This window comes from Osmia lignaria, chromosome 7, assembly GCF_051020975.1.
Source record: "Osmia lignaria lignaria isolate PbOS001 chromosome 7, iyOsmLign1, whole genome shotgun sequence".
Taxonomy (NCBI): Eukaryota; Metazoa; Arthropoda; class Insecta; order Hymenoptera; family Megachilidae; genus Osmia; species Osmia lignaria.
Window position 1 is genome coordinate 4,434,328 of NC_135038.1, and position 26,426 is coordinate 4,460,753.

Consider the following 26,426-nt stretch of genomic DNA (forward strand, 5'->3'; position numbering starts at 1 on the left):
AATAATTTTCCAAGTAATATGTAACCATTCGATAATTACGCTGGAAATGTAACGTTTCATACAATCCAATACGATCCAATATTAATGGTTAAATTCATGACGAGTCACGAAAAGTGTAATTTAAATATTCGGCCTGGTGAAGCTTTGTTAAAAATCGAGCGTTGAAACAAAAATATCCGGAAACATAAAATGCAGAGACGTTTCTCGTTCTCCTGGTCGAGCATTTCGATTCGGTTCGTTCTGGTGACGAGCGTAATCCCGCGGATGAACCGTGAACAGGCAGAAAAGGAGCGTATGAAAAATACGAGCAGCCTTTGTCTCTATAAAAGAACAAATGTGCCATAAAGGGGAGGTGCCTACAGGCCGTGCAAATAGTATTGGCAGCCATTGCAAGCCAATATTGGCACCGCGAATGGCAGCGAATCGAAGATGCGTGGCACCGTCGAGTAATTCGAAAGTCGCCCAGAAAAATCATGCCAAAGTAGGAAGCAGAATTTCATCGAAATATTCAGCCCATTAAATGGATATTACGCTTCCAGGTTCTTCCCTATTTTCTTTCTTAAACGTTCCTCCACTAGAGATCTATTTTGTTTAACGCTGGTCCCACGGTGCTGGTAATTTTCATCGAGGCAAAATTTCGTTTAATATTTAATTCCTATTCCTTTCTCCACGATGGCCAAGTAGCCGGGCTTTTAATTCGGTCCCCGCAAAAGTCGAGGTTTATTCATAAGCTAGCGAGAAATTATTCATTACTTTCACTCGGCTATCTCGAAGGTACCAACACGCATTCAACGAGTTCTCGTCGAAATTTCCGTCGTGGATGCAAATGTGTGCTTCCGGTTCGTAGATAAACTTTGAAGCGTCGACCGTTAGTTTGTCGAGTAGAATTTTTAACCGTGCAATTACACGGTTCACCGACCAACGGAAGGTCTCGATTTTAATATTCAACGATAATATCCTAGCCAGACAAGAACGATCGGTTTTTATCGACGACGCTTAGGCAGCGTCCATTATCGTTCCTTCAACTTCTTCGCCTAAGAATCGCGATGCTTTCGATGGAAAGGAAAAAAAAATCATCGTAGAATCCCGAGAGAAGGAAGAAAGCAAGGGACTGGAAATTGACTGCATTCCCCCGTGCAGTTTTTGCCGGTCGAAACAACGCTCGTCCGTTCTCGAGTTGCCAGGAATTTAACGGACCTGTCTGCCGAGTTTTCGAAATTATTCAACCGTGGCATCCGCTGGAAATCGAGGGAAAAAGCGAGGCTGTCTCTGAATGTCTCTGGCGAGGCCAAACCAAGGCTCATTTCCAATGAAAATGAGACACAAAATCGGCCGCGTTTACCCTCTATTCGCGGACTACTACTTGCTTCGAACTTTTCCAGCGTACCGAGAATTTTCTTTCTCTCTGCACCGCGCCACACGAATCGCGGAACCATAAGCTTAACCAGACTGCTATGCTGTTTCCAGCCACCTAGTCGTCCCAGTCGACGAAGTCTCGCGAATACGTGGAAAATTGCGTTAATTTCTAAATTGTCTAAGCGCAACCAGCAGGAAAATAAGCTCAGCTTAATTCGCGGTTATTTCGACTCAATTGTTTTCGCCGAATACGCTTTAGTTAAATATTCTACTGGAATAGTGCTCGAAAATACCTTAGAAAGTATGTAACGTGTTTCGACTACACTTGGAAGAATATTAATTTTCTACATATCTAGGATATTGAAATTTAACTTCCTAACTTTCAACACACCGCTTTCTTGTACCTACTTGTGACTTTATCATCGCAAACGAAAAAATTTTCATAAGAAATCTCTTGAAAATAATTCCACCCATTAATTACGTTAAATTATACGAGTTTCGCCGCGATAATAACCAGAGCCAGGAGGAACATTCGTGCCGTCCATCCGAATTCACTGAAAGCTCATAAATGTCAACGATGCTTCGCAACATTTTGCGCGGAAAATTCAGTGCAGAAACAGAACCTTTTAGAGTTCAAGTGTTGTTCAAACTGCCCCGTCGATATTTTGTGAAGAGAAAATTGCAAAGTTACCGCATTGAACGCGCTACCCATATTCATAAATATACATATTATGCTTCTATGTTGGACAACAATAAACCCTGTAATCTGTTTTGTTACCTAATTGTATCGTGTTTCAGCAATTACTCGTTTGTAACTATAATCTAATTCATATTTTGTAAAGATACGTATCGCTAAGCGGTTTCACACGCGTTGATGATTTTGCTAAATATTGCATTGTTCGAAAAGTTAGTAGCGGAATTTAATGACATCGAGGTATACCACCGAGAATCCAATGATTTATAACGCGTATTCGTAAGCGACGTGTTAGTTCGGAATGAAATGAGTTCGCGATAGTCAGTGGGAGTTCATAAGCTCGTTTTTCCAAGAGGCTCATCGAGATTGATACACAGCCGAGCAGACTTTTACTGATTAAAAATTACCGGTCGTCAAACTCTCGACCGGTATCATTGAACAGCACCGAGGAAAGTCGAACTATCCACCAGCTATCCTCATTTTTTTTTTTTCTCTCTCTCTTTCCCTGGCGTTATTTAAGCTCAGCCTACACTCAGACACATTCATCCCCCACACATGTACACACACACTAGTCTCTTTCCTGTATGACTATCTTTTTCCTCTTTGGTAGCTGAACGCTAGCCTAGTACTCGTCAACCTCTCTGTCGGCCATTAGCAGAAAAAATAGCTGCACCGCCAGCCAGAAAGCCTCTCCAACTCTCTCCCCTGTACTGCTCCTTTCATCCGTGTGTTTTCCTCGGACCATCCAGCTCGAAAGGGACATTTCGTGGTATTTAATTCGCTTCTGAACTCGCTTGCGAGGCCATCGCCACGATCTTTTGTCCCTTTGCCGAGTGGCAACCCGATGAAAGAGAGAAAGAAAAGTAGGAGCAGAAGCGACACTGCCATTGATAACGTTCGTCTCAAACGATTATGGATAAAAAAAGAAGAGATCGACGATACGCGGGCAGAGTAGAGAGAAAAAAAAAAAGATAGTCGGGCCAAGCTTTTTATACGGTTGATACAAAGGATCGGAGAAAGTTTACAGTTTCCGCTTTCAATTGTATCACGCTTCCTGCTGTCTGAAAATTTCCCCTCTATTGCCATTTCTAGCCCAGACAGCCATTTGTTTTACATTTCTCCGTAATAAAAGTGTTCGCTGTACACCCACAATCGAATATACTCTACTGAGAAATTCGGTTGTATATTTTGGAAAACGGGGGACATTGTTCCATCGTTCGAATTTATTTCAGCCTGTGCGTATAGCAAACCATCCTGTCTCATTCGGGTTTAATGAATTGAACAGGGAATTGAAAGTATTCACCGATATACCTTGTTTATTCGTGAACGTCGATTTAGCCATTTCAAGCTGGATAAATAAATTCATTTATTACGCGAATCCTGACACGTTCAGAGGAAATTTCACTCCTGCTCATGGACATTGAAAAGGTTATCGCATTCCGAGTGTCGTTGAAATTTTTCGTATAAATTTTTATCTGGAATAGGTCGTAACAATAGTTTTCTCACAAGAGGATAAAAAATTGTGAAAACTTGTAGAGATAAAAAGGAGTTAGCACATATACAAAGAACCTGTCCGAATCTCATAAATCCGATCTGATTTAAGTGTTCATTTTTACTCGGAACAAAAGCCGTTGCCAATTTCTGTCGAGCCGCGAATTCGTTTTTTCACCTCGCACACTCGGCTGTTCCTTTTGTGTGTCGGTGGGCGAGTCGCAGCAGCCATTTGGCAGATTTTAATACGTGTCGCGTGCTGGCTGGCTCTCTTTGTCACGCAAACTAAGTTACGACCGAATAGGGAATTGAATGGGAACGATGTCCGAGAGGCAAGTTCTTTGACAATGACGCGAATTGTTTTTACCAGCTTATTGCTAGCAATCTCGTCGTTCGGTGGTCAGGTTCAATCGCGATCTCTCTTGGGTGTCCATGGAATAACCGACAACCGACAGCCGGAGTCGAGGAACAGAGGAAGAAGAGAAGCAACGATGAAAGGGTCTTTGACAGGACGGCGCGGCGCGATTAAATTTGTTTTTCACGCGGTCACACCGTTCCCTGTCAAAGAAAACCTCGCCCCGTGTTCCCCATCTTTTCCCACGTCATCCAAACTGTTTGATAAACCAGCAAAAACTCGTTTCCCGCGTAAAATATCGTCCCAGCTACGCGTACAATGGTATTTTCCAAGCTTCGCAAGCTTAATGGCGATCCCTTAGCAAGCAGTCAACTTGCGACCGCCATCCAAGAAGCTGGAATCCTTTACGACAGCCACCAGGGAAGCGAAGAAAACGAAGACGCTTGTCTTCGTTGACGAAGACAAACTCGATTGGCTGTAAACGTTTTACTTTGCTTCCTACCAAGGCAGATCAACCGAAATTTTTCATCGTAAAATAGAGACATAAAAGCTCTACGCTCTGTATCGATGCCGCGCCTTTGTTCGCGTTTAAACGGCACCGTTTAAGAGCCAACGTGAAACGAGAGGAAATTGCCGCGAAACATTAGAGAGGAAGCTGTAAACTGAAATTTTTGATTTTGTGAAAAGTGATGCACCCTCCATGGGCAGATTTTATTCTTTGTTCTCGTTTAAATGCCTCACTCGACGATACGGATACGAAACACGAGAAAATTGCGGAGGAAATTGAAACGCGAAGGAAATTTTTTTTTTCCCCCCCCCCTTTTTTATTTTGTAGCGCAACAAATACTTCCTGTTGCGTGTAAATCTCGTTCTCCTACGAATACTTTTACTCCCGAGGATCCCGTGAGCGAGGTAAAATTGTTGGAAAATATTAGAGCGACTAGAAAAGCGAAATTGCTCCTTTCCGCATGGAGAAATTCGACGAAACAAAATTGAAGTAGTTCCAACTATGGGCATTGACGTTGATAGAAAATTCCTGTTATGATGTATCGATCCGTTGTCACGATCAGTGAGCTCGATTATCCGATACAACGCGACCATCCCGCATTTTCGATGATCAACAATTCGGAATAATTAACAAACGCGCGACAGGTTACGTGTGCATGGTCCACGAATTCCCGTTAACACGTGATCGAAAACTAAATATTAAATCGGCTTTAAACCATACGTCAAATCACGATTTAATACAACCCGTTAAGTTCCACCTTGATTTTCGTATAGTAAACCTTTCAATGCATCGTTAAACGTCGATCGTTCCGATTTAATCGAAGCTCCGGTCAACTGTCCATTTTTTCACCCCTTCGTTCGATGTTCCTTTCCATTATTTTAACATCACCCCGCGGTGATGAATCTGTAGACAATTAATAGAGGACCGTGACAAAAAGAGCGTCGATGGAGTTAGGCGATTTCGCTTTACGGTCACGTACGATCGCTTCGAAAATTACCCATTCGAAATCCTTTCGAGCATATCTACATCGCACCAGCACCGGAATATCAAAGAATCCTTGCAATTAGCGAGTAAAGAAACAGCGAGCTCATTCCTGATCGTCTCGCGTTTAAAATCAACGAATATCACGGACGATATTATTATTCTATGGTGTCCTGTACCTGGTTCCCGAGAGAGCCAGTTTCATCTCGCCCTCTATTCGTGCTTGGACCGTGTCTTTGCCTTTTGTCTCGGTATTACGAGCCGGAATAATGCGCGAAGGGAGGCTCGAAGAAGAAGAGGAATAAAGGAAGAAAGGAAGAAAGGCAGATGGCAAAGGAAGAAAAAGAATGGAGAGTGTTAAAGGGGTGCACCGCGCGGCGGGGAAGCTTTCCGCTGCGAATCGGTCATATCCGCATTGCAGGAAGAGAGAAGAAGACTAGGGACCTCTTATTTTGTTGCTGCTAGGTGCGACGACCAGGAAAATGAGTGGCTCTGATAATTAAACTCTCGCCCGGTGGAAAGAGGAAAGGGTCGGTCGTTTTTGCTGGGAATTTTGATTAATCGTACACAGGAAATTAAACGTGCTTTGCGCTACAAGGCTGCACGCTCGCACGCACCAGCTCGTAACCGAGCGGCAGGCGTAAAATATATACTTCAATAAAGCTACTTCATTTCCGTGGCTAAATATATTATTCGCGCGCCGTAGATAAAAAGCACAACTCTCTCTCCCTCTCTCACACAATTTGCTTTTCTACTCTTCAGGATTCAAAACAATATTCGAATTATCTAGAACTGTATCCTAGAAGCGGTAATCGTTTCGAAATCGTGACTACTTTCGCCAAAATCTAAATTAATCGGGCTGGCCTGACTTATCGCTGACTTACACTACTGAAGGACTGGCCGGCTGACTTACCGCTGACCGTACTACTGAAAAACTTGCACTGCACGCGTTCGCTACGCTCTTTCTCGCTGCTTTAAATTTCTTTCTCGAAGGGTTTAGACTTATTTTCTCTTTAAAGTGTAAATAGACAGATAATGGGCGTTGAAAGTTTGTATCGGTTAAATAATTCACAGAGTAATGCTCGTCGATCTATTTCCGGCCTCTCTATGCTGCTTCAGTTTATCTGGGTATTAACGCGAGAATAATACCGATCCTGACTGTTTTGTTAAATATAGATGGCACATAAATCGGCCGGTTAAGCTTGCTTGCCTTAGAGAATGGTTTCGATTTCTTGCGCTTGATTAATTTCACTATGTATCTGGCTACGAAATTAAGATCGTTACTTTTGAATGAATGTTACTTTTATCTAGCGGTGGTGTTTTCACGCACAGCTTTTAATCGATCGGTTTTGGAAACAAACACCAATATAGTCGAGGCTGATGTTTTCGCTTGTCACCGAATACGAGCGCGTTTTCAAGAATCACAAGACTTTTAATGAACCTGTTGATAGCTCCCCTGAGAAAATGTTATTCAACGTTGTGCAAACATTCACGAACAAGTGGAACGAAAGAAAGAAATAGAAAAGAAAAATGGTAGGATCGCGTCGTTCGATTGAAGCGTCGAAACCACGTTTCCAGGCCAGGCTATTCGATACTCGATAAAAATAATTCCGTCGCTGTTTCGGTCGAAACGCGACGAACAAAAGCCGAGTAAAACTCGACGGTTGATCGAGTACGTCTAACTGCTAGGTTTCGAGTTTCCTCGAGATCGAAGGGAAAACGTTGGAACGTCCACGAGTTCCGGTGTACGTTTGCTCGAGGAAAACAGTCCCGATCGACTCTATGAATTATTCTGATCGAGAAACCGAGAATTTCCACCCAGTTCTTCTTCTTCTTCTACCGCTTCTTCGTTTCCATCGTCAAAATATTGCAGGAAGAACGCACACGCAAAAGATGGACGGTTTACGAGCACATCGAAAGATAATGTAACGAGGGGAATAATTTTATCGAGCCATTCCAGTATTTGTTTCAAGGCAGCGAGGAGAGTCGTTTGCTCGAGATCGATGCACCGTCAAGCTACCCAAAGGCAGAAGCTTTCGATGGTCGTTAGTCGGTCGAGAGTTTCACGCTGAAAACTTTCTCTTCTCATCTCTGCCTCCTCTTTTTTTCTATTTTCCATTTCACTCGGTCCCGGCGTCGAAACAATTCCAGTTTTCTACCTTTCTCTTTCTTCTTTCCTCTTGCGCCCCCTTTGTTCGTCTACCATTCCCGGCCCTAACCAGCCCTTCTCTCCTCTCCTCTCTCTCTCTCTTCCTTTCTCTTTATGCATTGATTTCGAAACGACCTGCATACGCTCGATACAGTTTTCTGGCTTTTCCTTCTACCGTTTCTCTTTCCTTCTTCTCCCGCACTTGCGTGTCGCACGTGCCATCGAACCTTCGCTATCACACGATAATGGATTAAAGGAGAATAAGTAAACCTTTAGTCAGACACCGTCGATAGATTTCTCCTCCTGTTTGCAACTTTTTGCAATCTTTCTATCTATTGAGAACCTTGGAGGTTTCCGACGTTTCAGCAGGCTTCATCAGGATTCTGAAGAAGCGCTGATGAAGCTAGCTGCAACGTTAGCAAAACTCGAGAAGAACGCGATTTACACTGGAAACCTCGAGGAAGAATCATAACAAGTTGAACCGTGAAATCCACAAAGTTCCATTCTCATCTTTGTATCGAATTGTTTCTTGGCTATTACAAATTTCACGACCAAAGAGCATCGACCAGCAGAAAAGTTTCGAAACAAAGAATGCTTTAACGATGGCTGTTAGCCGAGCGTAAAGTCGACGACAAGTGCCCGTTGCTCGAACGATCCGTCTTCCTTTATTGTTTCTCGTCGTTCGTGGCACGAGCCACGAAACAATCCTGTTCGATTCTTCGTATCCGCTGGAAAATTGATCGAGCCGGATGCATTTGTCTTTTCTTCCTTCCTTCGTCTTGCTCTCTTTCCACCCTTCCTATCTTATTTTCGCTGATTCGCAAACGAACGTGATCGTTTCTCGACACCGTACACGTTTGTCGTGTCCTCGCTGTTAATCCGACGAAATTTCAGGACAAAGACAGGATCTCTATTACTTTCCCGGCAAATTGCGGTAAATATTATTTCATAAACGAAATGGCTCTCAACTATCGACGGACGCAATGAAATCATTGATCGAATGGGAGAAAATTACGAGCTTGATTGGCCTAGTTTCGGCTGGTTAGAGAAAGAACCTCGACACGAAACGGATGCTTGCCACGTTCCGTCATGGAGGACGTTTCGTTTTGCATAAACCGACGTTATCCCGATTCGTCGGGTCGCGTCAGAACTGAAATATTTACGAGACAAGCGGTGTACGTGGGCACCGTTAACGTTTAATATCCTGCTCCTCGTTTACTCTGGAGTTTTTCGCCGTCGACAAGGATTCTGCCGCGCTTGCTTTTTATCGTTTCGAGGTATGCTTCTGAAATCGCAGCTTTCCAGGAATTTCCGTGGGATTATTGCGAAACTTTGCGACGAAGAAGTAGGGTCTGGATTCAAAGTTGGACGCGTCTTCCATGAATTTCGCGTAGAATCCGTTTCTTGCGCCAAAAGTGATCAGCTTTAATTCTTGCCGTTCGATTCCGAGCCAATTTTCTTCCTCTTCTTTCGGCTCTTGCTTCGAGAAAGAAACTCCATTCTCGTTTCATTTCACAGCGTAACAAAAAGTAAGTTGATTTAATTCTGAATCGAAGCAATTGACTGGCTTCTTCTTGCTGACCGTGTGATTCTAAAGCACGCGATATCCTACGTTTCGTCGTACGTAAAAAGTCTCTCCTCTACTTTCCTTGTTTTCCACGTAGAAAATATTCAAAGACAAAAGAAACCGCTCGCGAAAGATAGTCGGCCAAAGGCTCGATCTTTCTAGTAATATCGTACAAAAGTTCATGAATAAGTAGACCAAGGATAAAAGGAAAGTTGGTAAGCGTATAATTAACAGGAACGAAGAAGAACGTTGAACGAGCTGAAACTCGAAGATATCTCCTAGAAGAAGAAAAGGAGGCTGTTGCAGCGGGAAAACGGCTGGACTTACCACCGACACCTGGGACAAACCCACTTCTTTACCCTTAAAGGAAAGGAAGAGAAGGGGGGGTGACAGGGTAGAAAAAAAGAATGTAGAAGGGAAATCGTGTAATGCCTTTCAACTCCGAACAACCGGAAAAGTAATACTGGAAGTAGTCCAAAGAGGGAAGTTTGAACTCGCTGGTGCTTCAGCGAATACCAAACGCGCGATCCCCTTTCTCGATTCATCGTTTCCCCACTTATTCAGCCACCTAATCAGCTTTATCCCATAAATGATATCATCTCAGTCTCTCCTTCTTCTACCTATATTACCTTCCTAACTTTTAATTACGGTTGCTTCTCCGCTCGATCAACCGTGATGAAAAGTCGATAACGGACGCGACGACGTTATCGATGCATTTTATCGTGAAAGGGCCGTCCGGAAGATTGGTCGGCTATTAATCTCGTTAAAGATGAAATAAATACAGTATCGATCAGCGAGACGCGTGAAAAATGTCTCCGTTAGATAAAAGAAGAAATTAATCCCTTATCGTAAGATTTCTACCACTTTGAAATGCTTAACAAGCAGAAAGAATTGAATCGAGCTGTTTTCAATATCAATTAACCATTCGTTCTATTTCCGTGTCATCAATTTTCACGGCGAAGGAATCGTTTGTCGCAACGAAACGGGAAGCAGAGAAACGTAAAACTGTTGGACGTATTTCGAGAAGACGCGTCTCGGTTAAAAATGTGTTGCACGGCGCCGCGCTGCATCCCTTAATGACGTTCGAGCAATCAGGAACGCGATATACCGTCGAACGGATGCAACGCGATGAAAAATTGGACGATAGCATTCGCGTTAAAGTAAGAGAAAGAAGCAGACGTCGCGGTGGTCGTACGCGGAAATGCTAGAGCGAAAAAGGCTTTCTCTTTCACGGATGTCGGATTGGAGAGCTGGCTAGAAAGGGTGGGCGCGAGAAAGAACGAGCCAGTGAGCCAGCCGACTACTACAGTGGAATTCATGAGTGATTTTCAACGAAGGGACGCCACAGCAGCGTGAAAAGCACCGGTGGTTCTCGAGTTTGCCAACCGCCTCATATTTTATGGGCCAGGCCCCCATTCGACGATGCTTTCACGCGTTCCTCTATTCAAGTAACACGCTGTTCTACCCGCCTTACCCTCCTAAATTCTTCGTTCCTCCGATCACAACTTTCTTTTTCGCCTCCTTCGCGAACCAATTTGTCCAGAATTGTATGTACACCTAGGTAGTACAGGGTAGCTGGTGTGAATTTAAATTCAACGTGTTTCGTTACGAAATTTCTCCCGATGTTGTGAATGTTCCGGAACCGGAAAGAAAACACGAGCCAGAGGTAGCGACGAGAAATGACGGATATGTTTCCCTGTAGTAGGGTGCTCTTTCAATATGATTAACAGTCGCTACGCTGGAAATGCACCGTGTTTTTGAGACCGCGTGTAAATATAAATTCTAGTTTCATCCTATTTCCCCGTTGAAAAAACAACCCTGTTACACGAAAAATTAGTGTTCGTTCTCGCAATTCCTGTCTCATAATTTTATTATTCCAATGATCAAACTGTAGCTCGTGGGCTTTTAGATCGAAACTAAAATCAGAAAAGTTTCTGTAGATATTAGGAACTGGCGGAGGCCGCTGAAATTTCATAAATTCCAAATCAAGCTGGAACTTGCACGCAGGTCCCCATCCTATACAACTTCACTTTTGATCTGCGGAAACTCATCTACAATTGATAGGTCGAAACTATGTATGTACATAATTTAAATGTCGACTCAGCCAGTCATTTGCGGGAATCACGGTGGTAAACTGAGTTCTCTCGCGAATTTTGTATACCCGTAGAGGTTCAACGGTATATTTACAGGAAAGATCACTTATGGAAATTTGTGCAGTCTGTATCGGACAAAGTATATAGTGGATCTACCGTGTTGGAATTTCTCTGCAGCACGTTGGAATAATAAATCAAAGGGAAGTGGCCACGTATCTGGCCGTTACGTCTACGCGGATCCCGTGTCCGTCTAAATACATATTATTATTATTATTCCCGACGCTGTTTTTGGCCATATATATACGAGATCCCCTGTACCGTACGTTACGTGTTTGTCGACGATATCTCGTAGTTTATAATAATTCAAGCGAGCATTAATTTTGTATTCCAACCGAGTGGACACGAAAGACGAAAGCCCTCGGCGGATTAACTTAATACGTTATATAGCGCGTTATATTAACGTTCCACGTGATATAATGCGAATGATTAATACCGGCTGGCTCGAGCCAGCTTGCGAACTCCACCATATTTTATGGGGCATCCAGCCATTTGCCGATGCTTTCACTCGCGTGATCATATTCGGTGTCGTACGCTCCGCATCGCCACCGTAAATTTTCCCTAAAATACTTTCACACCCGGTTACGCGATAGCTTTTCCTTCTCTGTCGTCTTTAACATTAATATTAATGTCAATATTAATATTCACGATTCGGTTTACCGCGTTACTGAACTTCATTTTGGTATAACACCGCAATCAGCAAGAACTGATACGCTAAACTAATGAATAAATCATTTCAATAATCTCATGTATCCAGCGGTAACGGTGTTGATAAACATCAATTTGGTGAATACAATTGCCCTTTGCGCGTCTGTAGCGGTAATGTAAATTCAACATAATTTCACACGAACAAAACTTAATCCATTAATTACTCCGACAATTATTAGTTTTAGATGGTATACATATCTGCATACTCTGATCCATCCTTATTCAAAATTATAACTACTCCAATGGAAATCCAGCCCGACTATACGATATTTCCTCGTAATCGCGCACTATATTCATTACGCTCAAAGTGTTGCTACGTATAACAGCTGTCATTAAAATAGCACCAGAGACAAAGTTATCTAATTACACAGCTGCATTTAACATCTCAAAATACGAGCAGTTCTAATTACCAAGCCATTGCCTACGACATAACTCAAAGATGGGGGTAGGGTGATTAAACGAGAAACGACTTTACGATTCGTTACCATTACTCTGTATCGATATCTGTTTTCAACGCGCCAGGCCATATCAACCTTATGAATTTATGTAAAAGGTAAAACGCCAACGTTAAATGAAATTTTCGAAGAAAAATGACGCGTGATCCAATGCGTTTCAATTAAGCGACAACCAACAAAACGGTGTCGATGAATTTTGAGCGAGGACACGTGCCACCCTAAATGTAACTGATTACCGTATTACATCAGAAATAGAAAAAATAGAAAGAAAACACAAGAGAGATCGGTCGGTAAATCCATTTACCCGTAGCCCGTTTATTCTCATCGAAAGATTAAATGGTAAATTGGTCTTGGCTGGCGCCAATTACTCCACCGATGCCCACGTCTGAACCTGATGAAAACATTGTTTTTTAAATTTGCATGAACCAACGAACGGATGAACAACGAGACGAGCTGGCGTACAGTGGCCTGTTTCGCGAAAAACTCGGAATAAATTCAATTTCCAGCTTGACAGATAATGAAGATGTAAACGCAGGAAAATGTTTTCACATACGTCTGTTAGTATAATGGCCAAAGGTTATTATACTTTTAAAACTACCATCGACTGCTTTATTCGCTGTACATACATAGATTGTTTTCGAAATACTATTTTTTTAAACAATAACAACAATGTTCGATAACACCCCTTCTTCGTGTACGAGAAAAATACGAAAATAAAAAGGCATGGAATGTTTTATTCACAGTTTTCAATGAAACGCGCCGGTGAACAGCCCGAGGTGTGGATCGAAACGGATTAATGTTCGATTTTCAATGGCAAATCGTAGAAGGCCATTAGCATCGCCACTTGCTCGAAAGCGTTAATTAAAAAAGGAAACGGAATATAGTCGTCTATCCAACGAGACTCGTCTTGTTTTCCGGCGAATTAAACTACAACTCGCACACGAAGCTACCAAATAAAAGGTACCTAACATTCTTTCTCAAACATTCAACGCTTCCTCTTCTCCCCCTTGTTTTCTATTAAATTTCACCCTGGTACGCTTGAATTCTCACAACGTAATCTTCAAACGATCTCGTCCGTTCGGAAGGTTCGCGTTCGCTAGCTTAACGCGTTTCGCGATTAATTTCGGCGAAGCAATTAATTTTTTGCCCTGCACCGGCGAAAAAATGGAAACGCGATTGCCGCTGGCCATGCAAACGACACGCGTTTTCGGCTTTCATTGTTTCCTTTTTTCACTGTTTGCGCGAATATAACGGGAACAAACGCGTTTCGCGTGCGGAAGAAAAGGTACTTTGTTTCACGAATGCGTTTTGCAAGCGAAATGAAAAGGCCGCTAAGGTTTTTCACCTTGTAATTATTTTTTTTTTTCCTCCGAAATTCGCGTAATGATGTTCCGCCGCTTTTCTCCCCTATGTGTTTCGAACGGGGGTACATCACAATGTATTTTAACGCTCGTATAACGATATACTAGAATAATAATAGTTTCAATTTAACGTTCAAGTCTTTTTCATTTCATTCTCTGAACTTTAAACTCTCTCGTACGCCTTTGATATAATCAACGTTTCATTACTTTACGGGACTTTATTCCCGATGAAGTGTTCGCAGGATGAACACCGGAAGTATATGACGTATATAATGTAAATCTGACGACTTGACCGCGGAAAGAAGCCGGTAAAGTCCTCAAGGAGTAGGACACTAATTCTGTGTAACGTTAAGAGTCGACTTTTCCTCCGAGTATCCGGCTTTCAAGAAGAAATGGAAAGTTCACGATGGTTTCCACGGTCGCTCATCTCTTCTACAGAGTGTTACGTCGCGTCGCTGGTAAAAAGGGAAAAAGTGATTGAGGAAAACCCTTTTCGCTCGACAGAGATAAGCTTCAACTCTTTATCCGGCCACTTCTTTACGATTACGAGCTAGGTCTCGTTTATACTATTCAATAAGGGAGGTTCAACTTGAAACGAATCTCGTGGAAAATAGGAGGGTGATTTTCTCTCTGTTCCGCGTCGAACGGAAAGGAATAACGAACGGGAAAACGATGTACATATTCGAAATTCGTGTTGTTATAGATTGCCTATGACTACCGAATGCAACCTGCGTCTGTGGATATGAAATTCAAACGGATGTAGATGGTCGGATACGTTGGTGGTCTCGTAAATATAGCTGCTTCTCTAGATTTTTACCTCGCATATCCATAAATATAAAACGACCGTAAATAAGCTACTTTCGTGGACACAGAATTCATCCAGTTACCACCAGCTCCCTGTCTACCTACTAAAATACGTATACACAACTTCCTATTCGATGCAACATTTTCCAAAATATAGTATAGTCGTTTATTTTCTTAATCCGCTTACCAAAGGATCGCAAAGATTCAACTAAACGATCAATTAAGGGAATTGTTCAGAAGAATGTTAATTAAGTCACTATCGCGATCGTGCTACTTCTGTTAAAATAGAGGTACAGGTTGGCCTCGGTTAACCGAAATCCTAAAGACTTTCGTGCCACTTAAACAAACTACTGTCTAAAAGTGAATTATAAGCGAGGAAAAAGCGTAAAGTTTAATTAAAATGTGGGAAAGCCGCGAGATAGTGGTGACTGCCCTGTCATAAAACATCGTGAACGCCAAATTTCGGACACGTCCGTTGCACAGAGCAGCTCTGCTGTGAAATTGCCAGCAAGTTCACTGGAAATTAAGGGCGTATTAAATTAAGGACCTCACTTGGCGACGGAAAATTCAAGAGACCCGACCGGCTGAAAGCTCTTCTAGAGATGCTTTTCTATAGGGACACTGCATTTCACAGTGAGATGGTCGAAGAAGAAGCCGGATCAGAGCGGAACGGAACGGAAGGCAATCTTACCGGCTTAAAACTCGCGGTTTCTTCTGAAAGTTTGTCACTTTGGAAGGTGGACGAGGTGTCGATATCCTATATTTATTAAGGCACGGCATTATGGCGGCATTGCACGCGGGAAAATCGAGTTCTGCTGGTCGAAGCAGTAACACCGAGACTCGTTAATGGAAGTTTCTCGCGGCCGTTCCCGGTCGGTCCGTGATAAATTCCCTGTTATCTTAACGACATCACGAACGATCGAGAAAGTCCATCGTTTACGAATGGAAAAGCACCGATCGAGACTTTTTAATAGATTCCCCGAGTTCTGGTTGAAAATAATTACCGAAGGGGTTCCGATTAAATAGAATCGTTCCGCGGTTGGCCAACCGACGAAATTAATTGCTCGAATTATCCGTGGATAAAAGGGAATCGAAAAATTCCCCTTAATTGCGTGCGGATATGACGATGAAACTTTGATGGCGAGTAATTAAACGGTGATTAAGTAAACACGCGAAACCGGTGGCGCAAAATTTGCCTAGTATCAGGTGGAACGGTGGAACGGTGAAACGGTAACGAGAAGACACATGGAAACTGTACACGATAACCTCGATGGTCGCTCGAAAACGATATGTAAGCATTCGAGTAAATGTTTATTTACCAAAATGTACTGGTACATTGGTAACTGCACTTGTATCATTTACACTACGTGTATTTTATTAAACGAATCGTGTACTTTCGTTTTGTACATATTAATGTAAATCTGTTGTACTTTAAGAACATAAGTGTACGCGATATGTTACCGTAATTTCAAAGACAAATGTACGTTTGTAAATATCGAAATTTTACCGTAATACAACTAGACTGATAATTTTACCGTTTTATCTGTTATTTGAATAATGACCGAACTACCGATTTAACATCCCGGGCCGGCAATTGATAATTAGCCCCGTAGGGATTCTAAATGAACCGCGTTGCTTTTGCTCGATAATCGCGATAAATCCTCGAAGAAAAACGACCGTCTTCGCCGCGGTGGCGAGATGAAATTGAAAACACAAGGTAAAGGTAATCCTCGTAAATATCCGAGGGAACGGAGCGTTACCAAGCGTGCTCTGTAAATTTTAGTCGATGCAACGTGAAAATGATTGCACGCTCGAGACTTTAATAAACGAAATTCCATACGCTCGATTTCGAGGGTATCCGTTCGTTTTAAAATAAACGTTTAAGCTGCATGCACAAATAATAGAGATAGCAGAGACGGTGGAGAAGAAGAGCGTTTTAGAATTGAGTTAGTTCGGTCATTGGGAAGCAATGAAGCATCCCGCGCGAATTTGCCCCGAGTTTCTGACAAGGCTTTGCTAGGCCATTGCTCTGTCGTCGTCTATGCACCGTAATATTAAATCAATCTTTCCATGACTGATTTTCACCTTATCGAACGTTCAACCACGAAACAATGAAAATAGAAAATTTGATTATTAAAAGATCGAAGAAGGAGGAACGAAAGAGAGAAATTGATCGCAATCGTTGATAGAAAGAATTTAATCGCGACAGACATTTCAATATTTACCAGCGATCGGACGAGAAATTTCGGCAGAATTTCAGTCTCGATATCGATTCTCAGCGAGTCGGATTTCACGCTCTGACAAGTGTGACAGCCTATAAATTGAGATTTGATCGATGACCTTCACAGGCTAGTAATAACTGCAGGGCCAATGTTTGCTCGTGGAAGTTCTAGAACGACATCGGTTATAGACTCTCTAACCCGTGCGGAAAGAGCAACCTAATTCACGGCCGAGTTCGCTCCAAGTACGGAAACAAAAGTTCTTTTAATCGGAAGCAGATAGAGGGAGGGGAAGGAGAACAAAGGAACGACCCTTATTATGATGGAAAAAAAAAAGGGAAGATCGACCGACGAATATGCCTCTAGCACGATCCATTGCTCGAGATTGAATTTCATTGTACTCTCGTGTGACCAGAATGCGTTTTCAATTCTTTCCCTACTAACGACAAGGCTATTTTCGGTGATAAATTAGATAATTTCACTCGTGTACGATCAGAGAGGAAAATAAAATTAAGAACAAGTATCAGACAAGGCTCGGATCGATTGAATTTATTTAGCCGTGTGTATCTACTTACGTTAGAGAGAAAAAGAAAAAGGGAAGCGTTCGTTCGAACAGTAGCAAAAGTGGCTTTCGACGTGATTTATTAAAAGATCCCGGACTTTCGTTTCTCCTTCCTTCCATTATTTCTATTATTGCCGAGCTCGACGATAAACTACTAAACGCACGGTGTGTTCCCCTAATCTAGAACAGCATAAAGGGGGAACGATCTAATTCGAAGGAGAGGTCCGGCAGGCAGCTTTTATCGCGAGACACCGTCGTAAAAGTTTACGTTCCAGAGGGACAACGAACTTGCCTTTTAGCGAGTTCGATCGAACTTCTTGGCCACGGTTTAATTAGATCGTTTAGAGGAAGCAACCAACGTGTGTCTCTTGCTCCCTAACATCGCGGCAAATTCACCCCGTACCGCCCCTCTAGCCCTCTAACCCCGTTTGCAGTTCGCTTCTCCCCTTCGGTTCGTACAGAAGGAACCGATCAAACCTTATCTCTGAAAGGGTCCAACGTTCTCGAAAGCCCCGATAGGACAGGGAGCTGGCAGTGATAGGTCAACCGAGCCGTAGAATTGAACCTTGATCTACGCCCCGAAGAACCGGTACACATGGCTGGCTTGGAACTGGGATATATCCCATCGATTGCCATGTCCAACGCTCGAGTGGATCAGTTTACCCGCGACCGAATCTCCTGGACGACATGTTCGGCTCGGATTTAAACCAACCAGCGATCGATCCTACACTCTACACTCTGGACACGGTTTAACCCTCCCTCATCCTACACCACCACTTCTAGCCTCTATCATCGTTCGTTTACTTTTACAATTAATACCTTTATTACCTTACAAAGATGTTAAGATATTAAAGAGATAGTTTCCTCGCGTCCGTTAAAATCGACGCGTCAGATTTAGTATAAAGATTATACTAACGCCTTTGGCGTGGCGTATGTAGAGCGTAGAAAGTGGATCGAGCGATCTAAGAAAATACGAGGACACCCGCGGTAATGGCCATTACCATTCGTCATCTGTAAAAGGAGATTAAAGTTGGTTGGTGTTCGAGCAACCGATCCGACGATAAAGCCCTTGGCCAAGCTCGAGCTATATTCGAGATCTCCTGAATTTCTTGACCAACGTATGTATCTACCTATATGTACGTTCCGGATACGCTCGAAATAATCGTGTTTCTTCGGCCGTGATCTAACCAGACAATTCACCTGGAACTTTTTGACTATCGGTTAACCTCGGACTCGACGCGATATATACCTCTATTGTCAATCTACAACGTCGTCGCTTTGATTATGTTACAAGCTTCACGTAAACGACAATCGTTTACAGAAGCGTATCGAAAGGATCAGCCTTATCGAAGGCCGATTGATTGACGTGTTTCGCGTCAAAGAACATGGATCCCTCCGACCGTGTATTCATCGATCCGTATTCTATTGATTAATCGCGAATGGGAGCATTGGCTACTAAAGTTCCACCAATCAATTTTTTTTTTCTTACACACCTATGCGATAGAAGTGTAATTATAAGAACAGTAGGTAGAGTCGCGAAGTGTAGAGCTAAAATAAAAATATCGGGCAACGATCGTTCGTTGAACTATTTTAATCGATAGGATAGGATTATTTTGTAGCAAAGCTGAAACTCGCAATCTTCGACCACGACTGCTTGTTATTAATCTAATTTCGTTTATTTTTCCAACAAGCAACGACCGTCGGACCGTGGATCGTAACGTTTCGAGAGGAACCGGTAATTAAGAGGGGAGATGCGTAACCTCGATAGCGAAATACTTGCTTTTAACCCGGGACCTCTTGGCTATTTCGGCCAGCCAGCAATTTCAGGTCAACTCGAATAAAACCATTATCACGCGGAATCTCGAAGAAAAGAAGGAATTCTAAAATACCTCCCCGATGCGATATCTCCTTTGGGATTAGACGTTGGCGAGCTTCGTTTTAAGCTGACGAGAGAGAGCTTTCCAGACCCACACCGCGTTTCTATGTTTTCACGGATTCCGAATTCAATTTCCTCCTTGCGAACTTTCTTGATCTCCTAAAAGTTTCGACCGATAGGACGTTGAAGAGGTTCAACCGTCAAAGAAACGATACAGATAATCATGGAACTAGACTAGATATTCTACAAAGGGTTGAAGCCCTCATATGGGCGACCGGGTGCAAACGTACGCATTTAGATCTTTGGATAGAAAATTTGCACAGTTGGTTAAGAGTTTGACGAAACCTTTTAAATCATCATCGCTCAAATATCTCTACGTTGATTTATCTATTTATACGAGGCGTACAAAAGTAGCCCGATTACCATAGAAGAAAGAAAGAAAGGGTTGGATGCCCGCATAGAGGTGAAGAAAGTCTGCTCCTTGCAATACTCCTGTTCTGCGAAGAGTTAAGATTAGACTAGTCCCTTCAACCATCTCTCTGTAATTCCTGACTCGAATTTGAATTCTACCCTCTAGTTTTACTCATTGCTTTCCACATCCTTCGTCGCGAGCCATTCTCGTTCGTCTAAAGACGATAAATCCTCTCGATCAACTCGACGCAAATTGAAATTCCAATATCTCAGCCGGAACAGAACGTCGAGAAATGGAAGGGAGGACAATTTTTCTTCTAACCAGTTTCCAACCAGATTTAACGAACGTTCAATCGTACCGTTTTGTTTTTTTTTTTTTTTTTTTTTATTTTTTATTACACAGTTCTGCTAACGATTTTCGATCATTTTTTAATCGTCATCGAGCAGGTTGTATCAGCGGGATCGATAGAAGCTGCGATAGGTCATGTATCGAAGCGTGATAAGAGTAAATTTATCGAACGTCACGATAATCCTTTGATACACGGTGTTGTCTGGCGTTATCCACTTTTTTTTTTTTTTTTCGTTCTTTTCTACTCTCACCATCGCGTCGAGGAATTACGATCCCGTTGGAAATTGACGATTTTCGAAATTGCTCTGACCCGATAAGTAAGATTATCATCGGTGTTAATCGACTGTTTCGATTCACTCTCGCAAAAGGAAAAACGATAATTAGACGAAATTATGCCGAAGAACGTAACACGCAGACCTATTTCTGTCGTTTCAGAGATGTGAGGAATGATCACGTGGGTGATGGTCGGGCTGCTGCTGGCTGCGGAAACTTGCGGCAGAAACGTCCTCTCCGGAAACGGAAACGGAAAGGAGGAGACGAAGCAGAAGGACGGCCTGAAGGGAGTCACCGGCGACGAGGAAGACATTTACCGTAGGTATCGGTGTCGCGACCATGGTAAAAGGACCTATGATTTCCTCGAGTAACTCGGGCTTATCCTCTCGAATCCTGCAATCGAGCTCCCCACTAATCCTTCCATCTTCCTACCACCATTCTAACGATTACAAATCTTACTAGCCACTTTAACTCCTTCTTCCGCGCACCAGCTCCAACAAATCAACCCTTATCATCTAGCATATTGATCGGAAGCTTCGTGCCATCGTTACGATAAATTGTTGCATCAAGAACGCGACAACGTTTCCATCTAATTCATGGATCGTAATTTTGTTAAGTATTTTAATTCCCAAATGGTAAAGAACGAGTTAATGAACTTAAGAGGAACGCGTTTGGCAGGCAAAGAGTAAACTCGATAACAAAAGTGTTTAAAAGTTTCAGCAAAGTATATCCGCGTTTTTGTTCCGTCCTTCTCATCTTGATCCGGAAGGAAAGTTTACGTTTAGTTATCGCATCGGAAGGAGAAACGTTCGTAACGAATTAAATTCCACAGCAATTTCCGAGCACAAAGACGTCCGGAAGTGTTTCAATTTGAACGTCGAAAGTATTAATTACTTAAGGGTGAACCGAGGGACGGAGGTGGGACAAGTAAGTAAGGGGTTGATGGAATATGTCCACGTTGTTCCGTTTAACGATGCTTTTCAAGGAGAACGCTTTGTCGCGTTATCCGACGGCTGTTATGAGTCTCCATTCGACGGGACAATCTATTTTCCACGGTGTTAAGTATATCGCAGCCGGAATTATATCGAACGAACGGCAGACCGTGTTTAATTGTTAGGTTTCTGTACGCCCTTTGTGCTGGTAGTTGGCAACCGACCCCCTTCTCTTTGCAACGCTATTACTCACTCCAACGCCCTTCTGTTGTTACAGGTCTAACGTGCTACACTTGCGTCAACGTCAGCGATAACCAGGTATCGACGAGTCCATTAAACGCTCTCTTAAGTGTCTGTAATGCCTGTATCGTGCCGGCTCCGGCCGCAATTTCGTTTAGCCCCCGGCAGGAGATCGTTTCACCCTCCATCTTTTTACTCTCACAGCTTATTTTCAAACTTTCTTTCCCTTAACCGCCAATGCTTCCCTAACGATAAGTCGTAGGAAATTTTCAAATTTCCTTTTACGCGTCAACCTTAAAGTTAAAATTGAAATTTCTACTCGGATTATCCCGTTTCTATATTTCTCCCATTTTTTATGGCTCTCGTTTATCCCGTAAAGGAATTGCCAATATCGGGTCCAATCGCACCGATTCCCTGGCACGACAAATAGCCCGATGCTTTCGTCGGCCAGAATCAATTCTAATCGCGTCTAAATACGCCACTTTCTACGTGGTAAATCTCTATTGAAAATCGTTGATCTCGTTCGAATCGACGAGCAACGTTTTCCCGGTGAATTTATCCGGGGATCGATCTATTTCCGAACGTCCAGAAACTTTGTAAGCAACGATACGATTGTCGCGAGTGTTCGACTGGAAATAACGAGTTTCCATCTACCTTTTACCCGCAGGATTTTCACGAAACTACGTTTCCGGTTTATTCCCTCGATCGGCGACAATCGAGAATCAACAGCTATGCGTTGTTTCCCAATCGACGCGACCGACGTGTATCCCGTTTGCCAAGCTTCCGATTGTAACGCTCCCGATTTCGTCGATACAAGCGAAATTTTTCGAGTATCAACACTTTATCGGCTAGCAGATTACTAACAGACTTTTTCACGCTAACGATTATTGAAGTAACAAACCTTTGATCGATAAAAATTCATTTGAAATTTCCTAATCTGTTAAACGCGAATGAAAACTTGATAGCGTTAGCTATTGTACGTGTATGTACAAATGCAGAAAAAAGTCTGACGAATGTAGAAGGAGGTGAACTCATTCAGAGCTGCAATCAGTATTGTACGAGACACGAGAGAATAAACGACGCGTTTTAGCTGAATTTAGGTCACAGATTTTCTACGCCTTATCGTTAGTAGACTGCGGTTGTTTATATAAACGCGTATTTTCACAGATTATAAAATTCGAAATCCTTTCTTCCTTGTTCCGGGGGAAACGAAATAAGCGGCACGATCGAGAGAATTATAGATGCAATTATTTTTCCTACTTTTTGTTCACAGATGTGCAACGAATGGGCGATAGATACACCATGTCCGGCAGGAGGTCGAGACTTCTGCAGATCGCTGCACATTTTAGACAGCCGAGGAAATAGCGTCTTGGCAAGCAAAATTTCTTTTTTTTTTTTTTTCGTCTCCAAAGTCGACCCTACTTGTCTTCTCTAAGCAATCGAGACGGAAACAGTGACGCGATTAACTTTGTCGTTGCCAAGAAACGTTCGAAATACCGATGGCTCGTTTTGATCGAGTTGGAACGTAAAGTTTGCTTCGTTTGCTTCCTGTGTTCTAACGGGAACACGAGTTTACGTAATCCGAGTAATTTTTCTAATTGAGAAACGTATAAAATGAAAATAAATGATACGTTTTCTCTTACTATCGTGCGAGCTTTCCCGATCCGAAACTAGTGTTAAAGCATCTTCGAATTTCCCTGGTCATAATAACCACGACACGCTTGAACGTTTATTAGCTAAACCGCTACGCGCACCACCGATGAAAATCAATCACTGATTTTATCGCGTTCCGCTAATAGAGCCCCGGTAGCATCGAATGCATTATCGATCCTGGTGTTTGTTAATGGAGAAACTCGCGGAAGCGAATGTACATTCGAAGAGCGACAATGCAGCCGTCCGTTAAGAGCTGCTCGACTAAGCACTTTCCACCAACTCTTTCAATTATGAATATCGGAATCAATTAGAAGCACGTCTTTTCTACTTCGCTTCGAGATCCTCTTTGCTCGTTAATCAATGCTAAGATATCTTGCGTGCATCCATGAGAACGTTCACAGATGACGCGGAAGAGTAATGTTCTACGAATGAATAATTAGAAAAATCGTTAAATTACACCTACATTCGACGGGCACGAAATCGAGAAAGCATGAATTAAAGACGACGCGACGACGAGACGATCGAACGTTAGCTAACAAGAACCCTGTAATTATTGCAAGATTTAGAGGGAACAATAACGCGTTTGGTAACCGATAACGGATACAGTGTATACGATCGACGAACAAAAGCTGGTTTCTATTTCAGGTGAGCAAAAGCTGTGCGAGTAGCGCGGAATGTGGTCCTGCATCGGTCGGTTGCATCCCGGTGGACACCCAGCAGGTGCGAAATAGCGAATTTTTCCAACTACCTGGCTGGCTCGACTCTCTTTCGCCCTGGCCCGTTAATCGAGCTTAACCATGAGTTCGGTGAAAGAGAGGAGACGGAGAGGAGAAGAGAGGATCGTGGCCACGGGAGCCGGTGAAATAAATTCGGTTATTTCGTTCCAGATCTGCATCAGCTGTTGCGATCTGAGCTATTGCAACATCGAATCGCCGACGAACGCGACGAACGCGATCTTCTCGCGGAAACGTCGCGCCAAGTCGAAATCGAAACGCAAACGACCCGGTAGGAACGGAGTCGAGGGTAGCCGATTCTACGGTAGCGGAGCTTTTTGGCTCTTGGCCTCACTCTTCTATGCATATCATTGCTGAGCAAGCAACAACACCCGGCAACAAAGAAGAAACTAGTTTAGAAACGATGAACCGCGCGACAGCCAGCCCGGCAACTATCTCCATCAAATGCTCCTCTAAAATTCGACGAGTTCCAGTTTGTTGGAAACGCTCACGTTCGTGGAAACTTTCGAAACCGTCTGTGACCCTGTTGAAATCAAACGACAACCTTGTCGACGTTTATCCTAACTCGTCTTCTCGTCTGGATATTTAGTCTCCCTTTTAATCGTTACCTTTCAACGTGTAAACATCCTTCCCGTTTCAAACGTTAGAGAATCCTTCGTGTTACGACACTCGAACATATCTGCCAAGCGATCCTTGCGAATCGCGAGTAGCAGCGTTTTTGCGAATTATTTTCCGAACGGATCGTGTGTACTCTAGCTACGTAAGATAACATTGTTAAGCAAATCTATCCATCTTTACCTTCCGTTTGAAAAACAAGAAAAGAGATCGAAAGAATAAAAGAGTGGAATCCCAGGAGTGGAATTTCGCTGAATCCTGTGCTGTCTGACATAAATATACGGATTACAGTTGACCGAGGAGCCGGCTTTCAAAGTCTCTCAGTGATGGAAAAAAAGGAATTGTTCTCTTTCTCGTCTAGTATCGTAGTTTGCTATGCCTTGTTAGAACTCGGCTCGAGTTTAAAGAAGAAGAAGAAGAAGAAAAAGAAATGGGATTCACGAAACGACGATAGATTTAATCATCGAGTGTTCGCGAGATTTCGGTGCCAAACAAGAGTAGGAAAAAGGATAAAACCCTTTTGTGCATACTAATTTTATAAGAAACATTTCTTTTTTGCGATCAAACTACGAAAGAACAAACGCAACAACAACAACAACAACAAGAAGAACAGAATTGTTTCTGAATTTTAGACTCGCCCTATTGTTTCAGCGGGATTTCGTTTCGCGAAATGTCCAGAAAGAGGCGCACGAGAAAACGAAAACGAAGACGTTTACTGTGTTCCCTACTGATACATTCAGAATTTCAGTACCTGCCGGAGCAACGATCGATCGTTATCCTCAAGGCACTTGTTAAGCGAACCCGCGAATTCCCTGTACGGCTCGCAAGCAGGCATTTCATCCGACAAATAAAGTAACCTGACTTCCTTTTTTCAACATTCCTTTCCTCCTATATCCCGTACTTTCATTCCGCGAGATTCCCTTCGACTTCGTTTGCTCGACGATCGATCAGTAGAATATAGGAACTGTCTCGAGTAATCCGTATGAGATTTGCCGAGCGGAAGAAAATTTTTAATTACCCGATCGATCTCACGAAAATGTTACATTTAGAACGTTATTAAAAATTTATTACATACCATACATTTCGTTCAACTACCTAAGAACCCGATCGATTTTCCAACAATGTTACATTCAGGAAATTATTGAAAATTTATTAATCAGATTCCTGATTGTGTTCACTGCTGTTCTTTCCAGCTTCGAACACTGTTTCCCAATCAAATTATTAACAATTTTCCAACCACGGTACACCTGGTTTAATTACATTAATACTACATTAATTTTATAATAAACGAGATTGTATCGGTTTTAAAATCAATCTTTCATTTAACCCTTATCGTTCACCGAGAACATTCAATTTTTGTATAAGTAAAGTGTTTCTCGAGAGGAAATGTTGGAGCATAATAGTGAAAGAAGGAGTTTGCCGGCGTACCGTGTTTGGCAAATAGGTATGCAAATCATGAATTATGCGAGCGAGCTGCACGCGGGATTTGAATTATCGATAAACTGGAATTACGCGTACCTAAAAGCTGTTTACATACCTACAGACTCGCCTACTACAAACTACTTATTGCTATTACGATTATTAACAATTATACACATGAATAAATTAACAAACGAACAAATAAATGAATGAATATATATATTATGATATAGAAATTATACATTGTTTCGGCATGAAGAATGTAAGAATACTGTTGGTAATGAAATAAAGAAAACTATACTTGTCACACTATCGTCTGATGATTGTTTCCGTGAATTATTTGTTAAATTGCAATTATTTTATAATTCGAGTTACATTGAAACATGAAAATACTTGACCCATTGAAAAAATATACCTTGAATTTATTACAAATTCTAAAATGTGTATATTTGCCAATATTCGGTATAAAATATTATTAAAAATGATTTAATGTTGATTTTCACTCACGTTAGTAGATGGCCATCGTTCCTCGTGATGCATGTGACGTCAGAGTCCTTCCGAACT

The 26,426-nt window shown here is 42.4% G+C and overlaps 1 protein-coding gene across 1 annotated transcript in view; it reads left to right on the forward strand.

The window, feature by feature from the left end:
- LOC117609641 (uncharacterized) overlaps positions 1 to 26,162 on the forward strand; it is a 41,288-nt gene extending 15,126 nt beyond the window's left edge. The window contains exons 2-6 of the mRNA XM_034336244.2: positions 20,432 to 20,587; positions 21,479 to 21,519; positions 22,715 to 22,813; positions 23,740 to 23,814; positions 23,982 to 26,162. Coding sequence (XP_034192135.1) covers positions 20,443 to 20,587; positions 21,479 to 21,519; positions 22,715 to 22,813; positions 23,740 to 23,814; positions 23,982 to 24,185 — 564 coding nt within the window. The 5' untranslated portion in view covers positions 20,432 to 20,442 and the 3' untranslated portion in view covers positions 24,186 to 26,162. The remainder of the gene's footprint in view (positions 1 to 20,431; positions 20,588 to 21,478; positions 21,520 to 22,714; positions 22,814 to 23,739; positions 23,815 to 23,981) is intronic.
- Positions 26,163 to 26,426: the final 264 nt, after the last annotated feature.